Genomic DNA, 17,650 nt, shown 5'->3' with positions numbered 1-17,650 from the left:
AAATGACTATGGGATATATTAAAGAAAGCAGCAGGAGGTTAAAAGGAAGGTGCAGGGGTTGAAAAAGAGGGCAAATGAGAGTTGGAGTGAGTATTTGTAAACTTTAGGGAAAATAAGATGTTTTGTGAGGTAATGATGTGTCAGAAACAGCAGAACAAATAGAAGTGATGAAGTGAGGAGGAGATGGAGTGAGTATTTTGAAGGACCTTTGAATGTGTTTGATGATAGAATGGTAGATGTAGTGTGTTTGGGTTGGGGTGGTATGCAAAGTGAGAGTCGTGGCAAGTGGTTTGGTGAAGGGAGATAAGGTGAAGAATGCCATGCTTAAGATGAAATGTGGTAGGGCAGTTGGAGTGGATGGTACCAGTAAATAGATGAAGAAGGCCACATCCACTCACACTCATTCTCTTAACTGTCTTGTGTAATGCACTGAAACCTCAGCTTCCTATCCATAACCAGGCCCTGCATACCTTTCCTTGGTTTACAATGGACATTTCACATACCCTGGTTCAGTCCATTGACAGCACATCAACCCCAGTATACATCTTTCCAGTTTACTCTTTTCTGTGCACGTCTTTCACCCTCCTGCATGTTCAGGTCCCAGTTACTGAAAATCTCTTTCACTTCATCCTTCCATCTCCAATGTGGTTTCCTGGTTCAAACTGTTCCCTCCACCTCTGACACATATATCCTCATTGTCAACCTTTCCTCACTTATTTTCTTGTATGTTCAAACTATTTCAGCATATCCTCTTCTGCTCTCTCAACCACACTATTTTTATCTCCACACATCTCTTTTACCCTTTCATTATTTACTTGATCAAACAAATGCATCTTCCTCCACAAAACCCTATCAATAGCCCATGCTTCACAACCATATAATATTGTTGGAACTACTATTCGTACAAATACCCTTCTTCGCTCTCTGAGATAACGTTCTCTGTTACCATACATTTTTCATTGCTCCCTGAACCTTCACCCCCTCCCCAACCCATTGATTCACTTCTACTTTCATGGTTCCATTTGCTGCCAAGTCCACTCCTAAATATCTTAAAGTACTTCACTTCCTCCAATTTTGCTCCATTCAAACTTACATCCCAACTAACTTGTCCCTCAACCCTGTTGAACCTGATAAACTTGCTTTTATTTACATTTACTCTCCACTTTCTCCTCGTCCCTCAACCCTGTTGAACCTAATGACCTTGCTTTTATTCACATTTACTCTCCACTTTCTCCTTGTCCCTCAACCATGTTAAACCTAATAACCTTGCTTTTATTCATGTTTACTTTCCACTTTCTCCTTGTACACACTCTTCTAAACTCAGTCACCAACTTCTGCAGTTTTTCACTCAAATCAGCCACCAGTGCTGTATCATTGGCGAATGACAATTGACTCGCTTCCCAGACCCTCTCATCCCCAACAGACTGCATACTCGCACCTCTCTCCAAGACTCTCACACTTACCTCCTTCACCACTCCGTCCATAAACAAATTGAACAGCCATGGTGACATCACACACCCCTGCCGTAGACTGACCTTTACTGGGAACCATTCACTCTCCTTTCTTCCTACTTGCACACATTCCTTACACCCTTGGTAAAAACTTTTCTGTTTCTAGCAACTTACTTCACACTCCATATATACTTATTACCTTTCCATATATACCTATTACCTCTCCATATCCTTGAATGACACATGCAAATCCGTCTGTTTTTGTATGTATTTTTCATATACATTCTTCAAAGCAAACACCTGATCCACACATCCTCTACCACTTCTGAAACCACACTACTCCTCCCCAGTCTAATCAAATGGTCTGTACATACCTTCACACCTCTCAGTCAATAACCGTTCATACAGTTTTCCAGGTGTACTCAACAAACTTATGCCTCTGTTGTTTGAACACTCACCTTTATCCCCTTTGACTTTGGACGGTGGTACTATACATGCATTCCACCAGTCCTAAGACACCTTACATACACCGAATATCTTTACCAGCCGATCAAAAACACTTCTTTCCCTTAGTAATTCAACTGCAATACCATCCACTTCTGCTGCCTTGCCAGATTTCATCTTCCATAGGGCTTTCAACACCTCTTTTCTCTTCACCAAACCACCCTTTCTGACTCTCTCACTTTGCATACCACCCTGACCAAAACACCATACATCAACCACTCTATAATCAAACGCATTCAACAATCCTTCAAAATACTCACTCCATTTCCTCCTCATTCCATCACCATTTGTTATCATTTCCCCCTTGCCCCGTTCACTGATGTTCACATTTGTTCTCTTGTCTTTGGCACATAATTTACCTCATTCCAAAACATCCTTTTATTTTCTCCAAAGTTTAAAGATACTCTCTTACCCCAGCTTTCATTTGCCCCCTTTTTCAACCTCTGCACCCTCCTCTTGACCTGCTGCTACTTTTTCTTGTACATCCCCCAGTCATTTGCATTTCTTCCTTGTAAGTGCCCTCTAAATACCTCTTTTTTCTTTCACTAGCAACTTCTTCATCCTACCACTCACTACCATTTCTAATTTGCCCACCTCCCACCCTTCTCATTCCACATGCATCTCCTGCCCATGCCATAACTGTATTTCCATAAATACATCCCATTCCTCATTCATTCCCCTCACTTCATTTGCTTTCACCTTTTACAGTTCTACACTCAATCTCTTCTGGTATTTTTTCATGCAAGTCTCCTCTCCAAGCTCACTTACTTTCACCACTTGCTTCTCCCTGACATTCTCTCTCCTTTTTTGGAAACCCCTACAAATCTTCACCTTCACCTCTACATGATAGTGATCAGACATCCCCTTAGGTGCCCCTCTCAATGCATTTATGTCCAAAGGTCTCTCTTTTACATGCCTTTTAGTTAATACGTAATCTAATAATACCAATTGACCGTCTCTCCTACTCACTTACATATACTTGTGAATATCTCTCTTTTTAAACCAGGTTTTCCCATTCACCAGTCTTTTCAGCACACAAATCCATAAGCTCTTCACCATTTCCATTCACAACACTGCATACCCCTTGCTCACCAATTACATCCTCAACTGCCACATTACTCGCCTCTGCATTCAAATCACCCATCACAAATACCTGGTCTTGTGCACCAAAACTGCAGACACACTCACTCAGGTGCTCTCAAAACACTTGCCTCTCATGATCTTTCTTTTTTCTTTGCATGACAAGGTGCATAAGCACCAGTAATCACCCATCTCTCTCCATCCACTTTCAGTTTTACCCTCATCAATCTAGAATTTACTTTCTTATACTCTGTCACATGCTCCTACAATTCTTGCATCAGGAGTAGTGCTACTCCTTCCTTAGTCGTTATTCTATCACCACTTCCTGATTTTACTCCCAAGTCGTTTCCAAACCATTCTTCCCCATTGACCTTGAGTTTCGCATCACTCAGAGCCAGAACATGCAGCTTTCTTTCCTCAAACATACTACCTGTCTTTCCTTTACTCTCATCTTGGTTACATCTACACACATTCATACACCCCAATCTTAGCCTTCAAGAATGAGCACTCCCCGTATGACATCCTCTGTTTCCTCTTTTAGAAACTGAAATACAAGAAGGGGGAGGGTTTCCAGCTCCCTGTTACTGCCCCCTTTAGTTGCCTTCTATGACACATAGGGAATGCGGAGGTAGAATTCTTTCTCCTTTACTGCATTGACTCTACCGCAGGGATGTATCTATATATGTATACAGTATTTATTTTATTTTATTATACTTTGTCGCTGTCTCCCGCGTTAGCGAGGTAGCGCAAGGAAACAGATGAAAGAATGGCCCAACCCACCCACATACACATGTATATAGATACACATCTACACACGCACATATACATACCTATACATCTCAACGTATACATATATATACACACACAGTCATACACATATATACACATGTACATAATTCACACTGTCTTTCCTTATTCATTCCCGTCGCCACCCCACCACACATAAAATGAAAACCCCCTCCCCACATGTTCGTGAGGTAGTGCAAGGAAAAGACAGCAAAGGCCACATTTGTTCACACTCAGTCTCTAGCTGTCATGTATAATGCACTGAAACCACAGCTCCCTTTCCACATCCAGGACCCACGAAACTTTCCATAGTTTACCTCAGATGCCTCACATGCCCTGGTTCAATCCATTGACAGCACGTTGACCCCGGTATACCACATCGTTCCAATTCACTCTATTCCTTGCATGCCTTTCACCCTCCTGCATGTTCAGGCCCCGATCACTCAGAATCTTTTTCACTCCATCTTTCCACCTCCAATTTGGTCTCCCACTTCTCCTTGTTCCCTCCACCTCTGACACATACATCCTCTTTGTCAATCTTTCCTCACTCATTCTCTCCATGTGACCAAACCATTTCAAAACACCCTCTTCTGCTCTCTCAACCACACTCTTTTTAATACCACACATCTCTCTTACCCTTTCATTACTTACTCGATCAAACCACCTTGCACCACATATTGTCCTCAAACATCTCATTTCCAGCATATCCACCCTCCTCCGCACAACTATGTCTATAGCCCATGCCTTGCAACTATATAACAACCATAGTAAAACAATAAAAAGTTAAATTTATCTTTTTACAAGTGTACCATATATTTCATCTTTCCTGTGTATAGTGACTTATTGGAAAACATCTCACATATTACCAAGACACTGCTGGAATGCAAGTACTATTTGTACCCGTGTGGGACTTTCTTTGTGAAGAAATCTTTTTTGTTGTACTTATTTCATTCATAAAGGCTTCCCCAAAGTATCCCAAGTTTTTTGAGTGAAGAACACTTCATTGGAGAAACCTAAGAAGATATTAACTTGAAGAACTAAGTTAGAAATACCAAGAATACTTCGAAAATAGTGGTAAAGCCTCACATCTTGACAGGGCATACAACATGATGAAGTCAAGTATACGTTCTTTCAAAAGAACAAAAACAAGTTTTAGAGTGGTGTTAACCAGGTTGCTGCACTTTACAGTCAAAATGGCATATAGGAATCCAGTATAATATCAGAAATTTTTTTATATGTCTTAAAGACCACAAATCGGTGTCGGTACTGTTAAGCTGTGGCATATTCATGAGAAAGTGCTGAAGTTGTATGAGCACCATAGACAAAACATGGTGACTCTTGAACTGTTGAGCCCTTTTTAGTGAGTATAGGCTTGTTTAACAAGTTTGAAAGATGTCAAACTCTTCATACCATAATGTTAAGAGTTCAGGATGCCATTCCAGATCATGATGTTGCTGTTAAGTATCTTAAGGAGTCTGCACACAGCACAAGATTTTATTGCCAATAAAACCTGATTATATTGCAAGGCTTACTCTTTGAAGAAGAAAGTCACTCCAGATTTTAGTGCTGTAAAAGAATGGCTAACACTTTTGAATGTGTGCCAATGTTTTGGGTGATTCTAAGTCATTACTTGTGTACCAGTTCTAGAATTCCCAGGCTTTAAAGGGCCTTAGCATCCATACCCAGCCTTTTTATTGATTATCAGAGATAAAGAGCACACTTAGCAGCACAGTTCTTGAAGATTGGTTTGTGAACTGTTTTTAAATGGATACTGAGCACTGCTGATGTGACTAAACTCAATTTCACTCACATAAGTAAAGCTCTTGGTCTCAGTACTTTTGAATGACTTACATTCTAATAATGAGGTCATTATTTTTCTGCTCAGCACTGCTAACATGATTTAACCTGTGGTTCAAGGAGTGATATCAACTTTAGAAATGTATTATTTGGTGTGGACATTTTTGGAGTTGAACTGTCTCTTCATGAGTTTTGGTTCCTGTACAGCATCCTTCATGGCATTACAATGCTCAGGGGTACATGAGATGAGCACAAGACCAGCACCATGAATGGAGTTTAGAGGGGCTTAGGGCAGAAGTGGCATTCTCGAAAATGACATGAAAGTGTATTTTGGGTGAACTGTGAGGTTCGGTGCACTGGAAGAAGCTGATGTCGCATGGTAGAGCTGCTTGAGGCTCATGCAAAGGAACTGACTCTAGATGATTTGTTAAAACTGACATAGCAAGAAGAGGAGGTGGCACAGCAGAGAGAAGTTACAACAGTATCAGCTTGCAGTGAAGAGGCTGGTATGTTCCCTTATGTTCATTTGCTAAGTGATCCAGGAAAGATTCAATATGGAGCTTCATAGATACCTTCAGCATGCAGCAAAGCAGTTGAACTTAACACAGTCTTTTGTGGTCTCTTCCACAACATCCTGTGTTTATAGCATTTTCAATACCCATGTCAGCTCACTTTAGCATTACTCCTGCTAGTTCATCAGAGTGGCCCTCTTCACTTGACCTGACTCTCCTCCCACCTGATGATGAACCTGATAACTGTACATCACCCTTTCCTCATACAAAGCTGTAGTTTCTAAACTTTCCTGACATTAGCATTTCCATGTGTAGAAAACAATAGAATGTACTGGTTATCCCTAACACCAACATTCCCTTGAACAGAAGATAGGAGAGTGTATTGGTTAGAGTCAAAAACAATCAAGTGTATTGGTTAGTGTCATTTACTCATTATGTTCATGTGGTATCATTCATAGTACTTTGTGATTAAACTGTTATTAGTGTATACATGATAAACTTTGGAGTCAGCTGGAAATGGTACCACATTTTACTGCAAAATTTTATTTTCATTTATACTGAATTCACCTATGTTTGTCTTTTTTAGAAATGCAACACTTGGCATGCATGAGTGAGATACACCTGTAGTTTCATACCGAACTTTCTTTTTTATAGTGTTTCTTCAGTTTTCTTGGTACCAAACAATAAATCACACTTGCCCTTGAAGTCCTTAACCCTCAGGTTATGCTTTTGTACTTCAATCAGCTACACACCCCTTTCTGTCTTACACTTATAGAATCTCTTCATATTTTTCTTATACTTACAACCTCAACACTTTCTATGCAATTGCTTCTTTCTTAGTTCCACATATATATTTTCAGTCAACAGTTGAGCACATGTGGAGTTTAGCTGATCAGATTGTTGACCCAGAGAGACCTGGAGATTTCAACCAGGCTATGATGGAACTTGGGGCAACTGTCTGCACGCCAAAGGTATGGCCTTATTATTTTGTTGTTGTTGATGTATTTTTTGGATCTGGAGAAGGCATATGATAGAGTTGATAGCGATGCTCTGTGGTGTGGGAGGTAAGTTGCTAGAAGCACTGAAAAGTTTCTATTGAGGATGTAGGGCATTTGCATGAGTAGGAAGAGAGGAAAGTGATTGGTTCCCAGTGAATGTCGGTTTGCAGCAGGGGTGCATGATGTCTCCATGGTTGTTTGATTTGTTTATGGATGGGGTTGTTAGGGAGGTGAATGCAAGAGTTTTGGAGAGAGGGGCAAGTATGCAGTCTGTTATAGATGAGAGGGCTTGGGCAGTGAGTCAGTTGTTGATTGCTGATGATACAATGCTCATGGGTGATTCGGGTGAGAAACTGCAGAAGTTGGTGATTGAGTTTGGTAAAGTTTGTGAAAGAAGAAAGCTGAGAGTCAATGTGAATATGAGTAAGGTTATAAGGTTCAGTAGGGTTGAGGGACAAGGAAATTGGGAGGTAAGTTTGAATGGAGAAAAACTGGGGGAAGCGAAGTGTTTTAGATATCTGGGAGTGGATTTGGAAGCTGAAGTGCGTCACAGGGTGGGAGAGGGGGCGAAGGGAGCATTGAAGACTGTGTAGAAGGCGAGAATGTTAATTAGGAGAGCAAAAATGGGTATGATTGAAGGAATAGTGGTTCCAACAATGTTGTATGGTTGTGAGGCATGGGCTATAGATAGGGTTGTGCAGAGGAGGGAGGATGTGTTGCAAATGAAATGTTTGAGGAAATTATGTGGTGTGAGGTGTTTTGATCGAGTAAGTAATGAAAGGGTGAGAGAGATGTGCGGTAATAAAAAGAGTGTGGTTGAGAGAGCAGAAGAGGGTGTATTGCTATGGTTTGGTCACATGGAAAGAATGAGTGAGGAAAGATTGAGAGAGAGGATATATGCGTCAGAGGTGGAGGGAACGAGGAGAAGTGGGAGATCAAATTGGAGGTGGAAGGATGGAGTGAAAAAGGTTCTGAGTGATCAGGGCCTGAACATACAGGAGGGTGAAAGGCATGTAAGGAATAGAGTGAATTGGAATGATGTGGTTTACTGGGGTTGACTTGCTGCAATGGATTGAACCAGGGCATGTGAAGCGTCTGGGATAAACCACGGAAAGTTTTGTGGGACTTGGATTTGGAAAGGGAGCTGTGGCTTCGGTGCTTTACACATGACAGCTAGGGGCTGAGTGTGAACGAATGTGGCCTTTGTTATCTTTTCCTAGCTCTACCTTGCACGCACATGGGGGGAGGGGGGTGCCATTTCATGTGTGGCGGGGTGGCGGTGGGAATGGATGAAGGCACCATGTATGAATATGTATATGTATATATATATATATATATATATATATATATATATATATATATATATTTTTTTTTTTTTTTTTTTTCCAAAAGAGGGAACAGAGAATTGCGCCAGGTGAGGGCATTCCCTCAAAGGCCCAGTCCTCTGTTCTTAACGCTACCTCGCTAATGCGGGAAATGGCGAATAGTTTGAAAGAAAGAAAAGTATATATGTATATGTCTTTGTATGTATATGTATGTATACATTGAAATATTTAGGTATGTATATGTGCGTATGTGGGTGTTTATGTATATACATGTGTATTTGGGTGGGTTGGGCCATTCTTTTGTCTGTTTCCTTGCACTACCTTGCTAACGTGAGAGACAGCAACAAAGTATAATGAAACAGATGATTAGATATTGCTAAATGTTAATCCTATTTTTATATTTTGTCATTGAAAAGTGTTGTTTTTCCATAGTTACCACTATTTTCATTTTGCCAAGCCTACTTTGTTGGTGCAGTAAATAGTATGTAAATGGTATAACCACGGTATATACTTAAGTATGTTGTGACTATTTGGTGTTTACTAGCATAACTAACTCATATTAAGATGATTACTTACATGACTCTTAAGATATGATTTGGAGGTTGAGATGAATCATGCATTTTCATACATGTCCATAAGTATAACCTGGACTTAACTTTTAGATCACTAGCTTTGCTAAATCATGCATTTTTATGAAACATGTTTAGATAACTGATTTCTCTGATACATAATCTCAGAGTTGAGCTCAGTTTAGAACTTAGCCATTTATTCATGCGTGGCTTTACTGAATCCCATTTGATTTTTTCCAACCTTAAGACAGCTCATTTTGTTTCTCTTTTATTATATTTTTTTTATTATACTTTGTCGCTGTCTTCTGCGTTAGTGAGGTAGCGCAAGGAGACAGACAAAGGAATGGCCCATCCCACCCGCATACACACGTATATACATAAACACCCACACACGCACATATACATACCTAAATATTTCAATGTATACATACAAAGACATACATATAAACACATGTACATATTCATACATGTTGCCTTCATCCATTCCCACTGCCACCCCGCCACACATGAAATGGCACCTCCGTCCTCCCACGTGTGTGCAAGGTAGTGCTAGGAAAAGATAACAATCCCAATCACCAGTCATTTTTCAGCACACAAATCCACAAGTTCTTTACCATTTCCATTGACAACTCTGAATACTCCATGTAGACCATTTATACCCTCAACTGCCACATTACTCACCTTGGCATTTAAATCACCCATCACTAATACCTGGTCTCGTGCATCAAAGCTGCTGACACACTCACTCAGCTGCTCCCTAAACACTTGTCTCTCATGATCTTTCCTCTCTTGACCAGGTGCATAAGCACCAATAATCACCCATCTAAGCACCAGTAATCACCCATCTCTCTCTCTCCATCCACTTTCAGTTTTACCCACATCAATCTAGAATTTACTTTCTTACACTCTGTCATGCACTCCCACAACTCCTACTTTAGGAATAGTGCTACTCCTTCCTCAGCTCTTGTCCTCTCACCATCCCCTTACTTTACTCCTAAGACTTTTCCAAACCACTCTTCTCCTTTACCCTTGAGCTTCATTTCACTCAGAGCCAGATCATCCAGGTCTCTTTTCTCAAACATACTACCTATCTCCTTTCTTCTCATGTTGGTTACATCCACACATATTTGGACACCCCAATCTAAGCATTTGAGGAGGACAAGCACTCCTTGCTTGACTCCTTCTGTTTCCCCATTTAGAAATAAGGTGAGGATTTTCCCTCAAAGGCTCAGTTCTCTGTTGATGCTACCTCTCTAAAGCAGGAAATGGCAGATATGTTGAAAAAAGTTGTGGGCTATAGATAGGGTTGTACGGAGGAGGGTGGATGTGTTGGAAATGAAATGTTCGAGGACAGTATGTGGTGTGAGGTGGTTTGGTAGAGTAAGTAATGTAAGGGTAAGAGAGATGTGTGGAAATAAAAAGAGTGTTGTTGAGAGAGCAGAAGAGGTTGTGTTGAAATGGTTTGGATATATGGAGAGAATGAGTGAGGAAGGATTAACAAAGAGGATATATGTGTCAGAGGTAGAGGGAAGAAGGAGGAGCGGGAGACCAAATTGGAGGTGGAAGGATGGAAGGAGGTGGAAGGAGGTGAAAAGGATTTTGAGCGATCGGGGCCTGAACATACTGGAGGATGAGAGACGTGCAACAAATAGAGGGAATTGGAATGATGTGGTATACTGGGGTCGGTGTGCTGTCAGTGGGCTGATCCAGGGCATGTGAAGTGTCTGGAGTAAACCATGGAAAGGTCTATGGGGCATGGATGTGGATAGGGTGCTGTGGTTTTGGTGCATTACACATGACAGCTAAAAACTCAATGTGAACAAATGTGGACTTTTTTGTCTATTTTCTTGGCGCTGCTGTGCTGAAGCAGTCGTAGCGATGCTATTTTCCTGTGGGAGCAGGGTGGAAACAGGAATGGATGAAGGCAAGCAAGTATGAATATATACATATGTATGTATGTATATGTCTGTGTATGTCTGGGGTTAGGGGAGAAAGAATACTTCCCATGCATTCCTCATGTGTCGTAGAAGGTGACTAAAGGGGACGGGAGCAGGGCGCTAGAAACCCTCCCCTCCTTGTATTTTAACTTTCTAAAAGGGTAAACAGAAGAAGGAGTCCCGCAGGGAGTGCTCATCCTCCTAGAAGGCTCAGATTGGTGTGTCTAAATGTGTGTGGATGTAACCAAGATGAGAAAAAAGGAGAGATAGGTAGTATGTTTGAGGAAAGGAACCTGGATGTTTTGGCTCGGAGTGAAATGAAGCTCAAGGGTAAAGGGGAAGAGTGGTTTGGGAATATCTTAGGAGTAAAGCCAGGGGATAGTGAGAGGACAAGAGCAAGGGAAGGAGAAGCTATACTCCTGAAACAGGGGAGGTGGGAGTATGTGATAGAGTGTAAGAAAGTAAACTCTTGATTGATATAGGTAAAACTGAAAGTGGATTGAGAGAGATGAGTGATTATTGGTGCATATGCACCTGGGCAATGGAAGAAAGATCATGAGAGGCAAGTGTTTTGGGAGCAGCTGAGTGAGTGTGTTAGTAGTTTTGATGCACGAGACAGGGTTATAGTGATGGGTGATTTGAATGCAAAGGTGAGTAATGTTGCAGTTGAGGGATAATTGGTGTACATGGGGTGTTCAGTGTTGTAAATGGAAACGGTGAAGAGCATGTAGATTTATGTGCTGAAAAAGGACTGGTGATTGGGAATACCTGGTTTAAAAGGCGAGATATACATAAGTATACGTATGTAAGTAGAAGAGATGGCCAGAGAGCATTATTGGATTACGTGTTAATTGATAGGCATGCGAAAGAGAGACTTTTGGATGTTAATGTGCTGAGAGGTGCAACTGGAAAAATGTCTGATCATTATCTTGTGGAGGCGAAGGTGAAGATATGTAGAGGTTTTCAGAAAAGAAGAGAGAATGTTGGGGTGAATAGAGTGGTAAGAGTAAGTGAGCTTGGGAAGGAGACATGTGAGGAAGTACCAGGAGAGACTGAATACAGAATGGAAAAAAGGTGAGAACAAAGGACATAAAGGGAGTGGGGGAAGATTGGGATGTATTTAGGGAAGCAGTGATGGCTTGCGCAAAAGATGTTTGTGGCATGAGAAGCGTGGGAGGTGGGTAGATTAGAAAGGGTAGTGAGTGGTGGGATGAAGAAGTAAGATTATTAGTGAAAGAGAAGAGAGAGGCATTTAAACAATTTTTGCAAGGAAATGCAAATGAGTGGGAGATGTATAAAAGAAAGAGGCAGGAGGTCAAGAGAAAGGTGCAAGAAGTGAAAAAGAGGGCAAATGAGAGTTTGGATGAGAGAGTGTCTTTAAATTTTAGGGAGAATAAAAAGATGTTTTGGAAGGAGGTAAATAAAGTGCGTAAGACAAGGGAACAAATGGGAACATCAGTGAAGGGGGCTAATGGGGAGGTGATAACAAGTAGTGGTGATGTGAGAAGGAGATGAGAGTGAGTATTTTGAAGGTTTGTTGAATGTTTGATGATAGTGTGGCAGATATAGGGTGTTTTGGTTGAGGTGGTGTGCAAAGTGAGAGGGTTAGGGAAAATGATTTGGTAAACAGAGAAGAGGTAGTGAAAGCTTTGCGGAAGATGAAAGCTGGCAAGGCAGCGGGTTTGGATGGTATTGCAGTGGAATTTATTAAGAAAGGGTCTGACTGTATTGTTGACTGGTTGGTAAGGTTATTTAATGTATGCATGACTTATGCATGAGGATTGGTGGAATGCTTGCATAGTGCCATTGTACAAAGGCAAAGAGGATAAAAGTGAGTGCTCAAATTACAGATTTTTTGTTGAGTATTCCTGGGAAATTATATGGGAGGGTATTGATTGAAAGGGTGAAGGCATGTACAGAGCATCAGATTGGGGAAGAGCAGTGTGGTTTCAGAAGTGGTAGAGGATGTGTGGATCAGGTGTTTGCTTTGAAGAATGTTTTTTTTTTTTTTTTTTTTTCATACTTTGTCGCTGTCTCCCGCGTTTGCGAGGTAGCGCAAGGAAACAGACGAAAGAAATGGCCCAACCCCCCCCCCATACACATGTACATACACACGTCCATACACGCAAATATACATACCTACACAGCTTTCCATGGTTTACCCCAGACGCTTCACATGCCTTGATTCAATCCACTGACAGCACGTCAACCCCTGTATACCACATCGCTCCAATTCACTCTATTCCTTGCCCTCCTTTCACCCTCCTGCATGTTCAGGCCCCGATCACACAAAATCTTTTTCACTCCATCTTTCCACCTCCAATTTGGTCTCCCTCTTCTCCTCGTTCCCTCCACCTCCGACACATATATCCTCTTGGTCAATCTTTCCTCACTCATTCTCTCCATGTGCCCAAACCATTTCAAAACACCCTCTTCTGCTCTCTCAACCACGCTCTTTTTATTTCCACACATCTCTCTTACCCTTACGTTACTTACTCGATCAAACCACCTCACACCACACATTTTCCTCAAACATCTCATTTCCAGCACATCCATCCTCCTGCGCACAACTCTATCCATAGCCCACGCCTCGCAACCATACAACATTGTTGGAACCACTATTCCTTCAAACATACCCATTTTTGCTTTCCGAGATAATGTTCTCGACTTCCACACATTCTTCAAGGCTCCCAAAATTTTCGCCCCCTCCCCCACCCTATGATCCACTTCCGCTTCCATGGTTCCATCCGCTGACAGATCCACTCCCAGATATCTAAAACACTTCACTTCCTCCAGTTTTTCTCCATTCAAACTCACCTCCCAATTGACTTGACCCTCAACCCTACTGTACCTAATAACCTTGCTCTTATTCACATTTACTCTTAACTTTCTTCTTCCACACACTTTACCAAACTCAGTCACCAGCTTCTGCAGTTTCTCACATGAATCAGCCACCAGCGCTGTATCATCAGCGAACAACAACTGACTCACTTCCCAAGCTCTCTCATCCCCAACAGACTTCATACTTGCCCCTCTTTCCAGGACTCTTGCATTTACCTCCCTAACAACCCCATCCATAAACAAATTAAACAACCATGGAGACATCACACACCCCTGCCGCAAACCTACATTCACTGAGAACCAATCACTTTCCTCTCTTCCTACATGTACACATGCCTTACATCCTCGATAAAAACTTTTCACTGCTTCTAACAACTTGCCTCCCACACCATATATTCTTAATACCTTCCACAGAGCATCTCTATCAACTCTATCATATGCCTTCTCCAGATCCATAAATGCTACATACAAATCCATTTGCTTTTCTAAGTATTTCTCACATACATTCTTCAAAGCAAACACCTGATCCACACATCCTCTACCACTTCTGAAACCGCACTGCTCTTCCCCAATCTGATGCTCTGTACATGCCTTCACCCTCTCAATCAATACCCTCCCATATAATTTACCAGGAATACTCAACAAACTTATACCTCTGTAATTTGAGCACTCACTCTTATCCCCTTTGCCTTTGTACAATGGCACTATGCACGCATTCCGCCAATCCTCAGGCACCTCACCATGAGTCATACATACATTAAATAACCTTACCAACCAGTCAACAATACAGTCACCCCCTTTTTTAATAAATTCCACTGCAATACCATCCAAACCTGCTGCCTTGCCGGCTTTCATCTTCCGCAAAGCTTTTACTACCTCTTCTCTGTTTACCAAATCATTTTCCCTAACCCTCTCACTTTGCACACCACCTCGACCAAAACACCCTATATCTGCCACTCTGTCATCAGACACATTCAACAAACCTTCAAAATACTCATTCCATCTCCTTCTCACATCACCACTACTTGTTATCACCTCCCCATTTACGCCCTTCACTGAAGTTCCCATTTGCTCCCTTGTCTTACGCACCCTATTTACCTCCTTCCAGAACATCTTTTTATTCTCCCTAAAATTTACTGATACTCTCTCACCCCAACTTTCATTTGCCCTTTTTTTCACCTCTTGCACCTTTCTCTTGACCTCCTGTCTCTTTCTTTTATACTTCTCCCACTCAATTGCATTTTTTCCCTGCAAAAATCGTCCAAATGCCTCTCTCTTCTCTTTCACTAATACTCTTACTTCTTCATCCCACCACTCACTACCCTTTCTAAACAGCCCACCTCCCACTCTTCTCATGCCACAAGCATCTTTTGCGCAATCCATCACTGATTCCCTAAATACATCCCATTCCTCCCCCACTCCCCTTACTTCCATTGTTCTCACCTTTTTCCATTCTGTACACAGTCTCTCCTGGTACTTCCCCACACAGGTCTCCTTCCCAAGCTCACTTACTCTCACCACCTTCTTCACCCCAACATTCACTCCTCTTTTCTGAAAACCCATACTAATCTTCACCTTAGCCTCCACAAGATAATGATCAGACATCCCTCCAGTTGCACCTCTCTGCACATTAACATCCAAAAGTCTCTCTTTCGCACGCCTGTCAATTAACACGTAATCCAATAACGCTCTCTGGCCATCTCTCCTACTTACATAAGTATACTTATGTATATCCCGCTTTTTAAACCAGGTATTCCCAATCATCAGTCCTTTTTCAGCACATAAATCTACAAGCTCTTCACCATTTCCATTTACAACACTGAACACCCCATGCATACCAATTATTCCCTCAACTGCCACATTACTCACCTTTGCATTCAAATCACCCATCACTATAACCCGGTCTCGTGCATCAAAACCGCTAACACACTCATTCAGCTGCTCCCAAAACACTTGCCTCTCATGATCTTTCTTCTCATGCCCAGGTGCATATGCACCAATAATCACCCACCTCTCTCCATCAACTTTCAATTTTACCCATATTAATCGAGAATTTACTTTCTTACATTCTATCACATACTCCCACAACTCCTGTTTCAGGAGTATTGCTACTCCTTCCCTTGCTCTTGTCCTCTCACTAACCCCTGACTTCACTCCCCAGACATTTCCAAACCACTCTTCCCCTTTACCCTTGAGCTTCGTTTCACTCAGAGCCAAAACATCCAGGTTCCTTTCCTCAAACATACTACCTATCTCTCCTTTTTTCACATCTTGGTTACATCCACACACATTTAGGCACCCCAGTCTGAGCCTTCGAGGAGGATGATCACTCCCCGCGTGACTCCTTCTTCTGTTTCCCATTTTAGAAAGTTAATACAAGGAGGGGAGGATTTCCGGCCCCCCGCTCCCGCCCCCTCTAGTCGCTTTCTACGACACGCGAGGAATACGTGGGAAGTATTCTTTCACCCCTATCCCCAGGGATAATATACATATATATATACATATACACACACACACACACATACACACACATACGCACATACACACACACACACACACATACATATATATACATATGAAAAATGTAAGAAACAATTTAGAAAACAAACTTTGAAGAATGTATGTGAGAAATACTTAGAAAAGCAAATGGATTTGTATGTAGCATTTATGGATCTGGAGAAGGCATATGATAGAGTTCATAGAGATGCTCTGTGGAAGGTATTAAGAATATATGGGGTGGGAGGTAAGTTGTTAGAAGCAGTGAAAAGTTTTTATTTGAGGATGTAAGGCATATGTACGAGTAGGAAGAGAGGAAAGTGATTGGTTCTCATTGAATGTTGGTTTGTGACAGGGGTGTGTGACGTCTCCATGGAATTTTAATTTGTTTATGGATGGGGTTGTTAGGAAAGTGAATGCAAGAGTTTTGGTAAGTGGGGCAAGTATGCAGGCTGTTGTGGATGAGAGAGCTTGGGAAGTGAGTCAGTTGTTCGCTGATGATACTGTGCTGATGGCTGATTCAGGTGAGAAACTGCAGAAGGTGGTGACTGAGTTTGGTAAAGTATGTGAAAGAAGAAAGCTGAGATTAAATGTGAATAAGAGCAAAGTTATTAGGTACAGTAGGGTTGAGGGACAAGTCAACTGGGAGGTAAGTTTGAATGGAGAAAAACTGGAGGAAGTGAAGTGTTTTACATATCTGGGAGTGGATTTGGCAGCGGATGGAACCATGAAAGCGGAAGTGAATCATAGGGTAGGGGAGGGGGCGAAAGTTCTGGGAGCATTGAAAAATGTTTGTATGTCGAGAACATTATCTTGGAAAGCAAAAATGGGTATGTTTGAAGGAATAGTGGTTCCAACGGTGTTATCTGGTTGGGAGGCGTGGGCTATAGATAGAGTTATGCGGAGGAGGGTGGATGTGCTGGAAATGAGATGTTTGAGGACAGTGCGTGGTGTGAGGTGGTTTGATCGAGTAAGTAACAAAAGGGTAAGAGAGATGTGGGGTAATAAAAAGAGTGTGGTTGAGAGAGCAGAAGAGGGTGTTTTGAAATGGTTTGGTCACATGGAGAGAATGAGTGAGGAAAGATTGACCAAGAGGATATATGTGTCAGAGGTGGAGGGAACGAGGAGAAGTGGGAGACCAAATTGGAGGTGGAAAGATGGAGTGAAAAAGGTTTTGAGTGATCGGGGCCTGAACATGCAGGAGGGTGAAAGACGTGCAAGGAATAGAGTGAATTGGAACGATGTGGTATACTGGGGTGGATGTGCTGTCAGTGGATTGAACCAGGGCATGTGAAGCATCTGAGGTAAGACCATGGAAAGTTTTGTGGGTCCTGGATGTGGAAAGGGAGCTGTG

The 17,650-nt window shown here is 41.9% G+C and overlaps 1 protein-coding gene across 6 annotated transcripts in view; it reads left to right on the top strand.

Annotated features, from left to right (window-relative positions):
• LOC139758430 (adenine DNA glycosylase-like) overlaps positions 1 to 17,650 on the top strand; it is a 115,330-nt gene that overhangs the window by 24,371 nt on the left and 73,309 nt on the right. For all 6 annotated transcript variants that reach the window (XM_071679835.1, XM_071679829.1, XM_071679833.1 and 3 more), the window contains exon 4: positions 6,991 to 7,101. In XM_071679835.1, coding sequence (XP_071535936.1) covers positions 6,991 to 7,101 — 111 coding nt within the window. The remainder of the gene's footprint in view (positions 1 to 6,990; positions 7,102 to 17,650) is intronic.

Source organism: Panulirus ornatus, chromosome 30 (genome assembly GCF_036320965.1).
Source record: "Panulirus ornatus isolate Po-2019 chromosome 30, ASM3632096v1, whole genome shotgun sequence".
Lineage (NCBI taxonomy): Eukaryota > Metazoa > Arthropoda > Malacostraca > Decapoda > Palinuridae > Panulirus > Panulirus ornatus.
The sequence above is the reverse complement of the archived record's forward strand: the minus strand, read 5'-3'. Positions and strand labels throughout refer to the sequence as shown.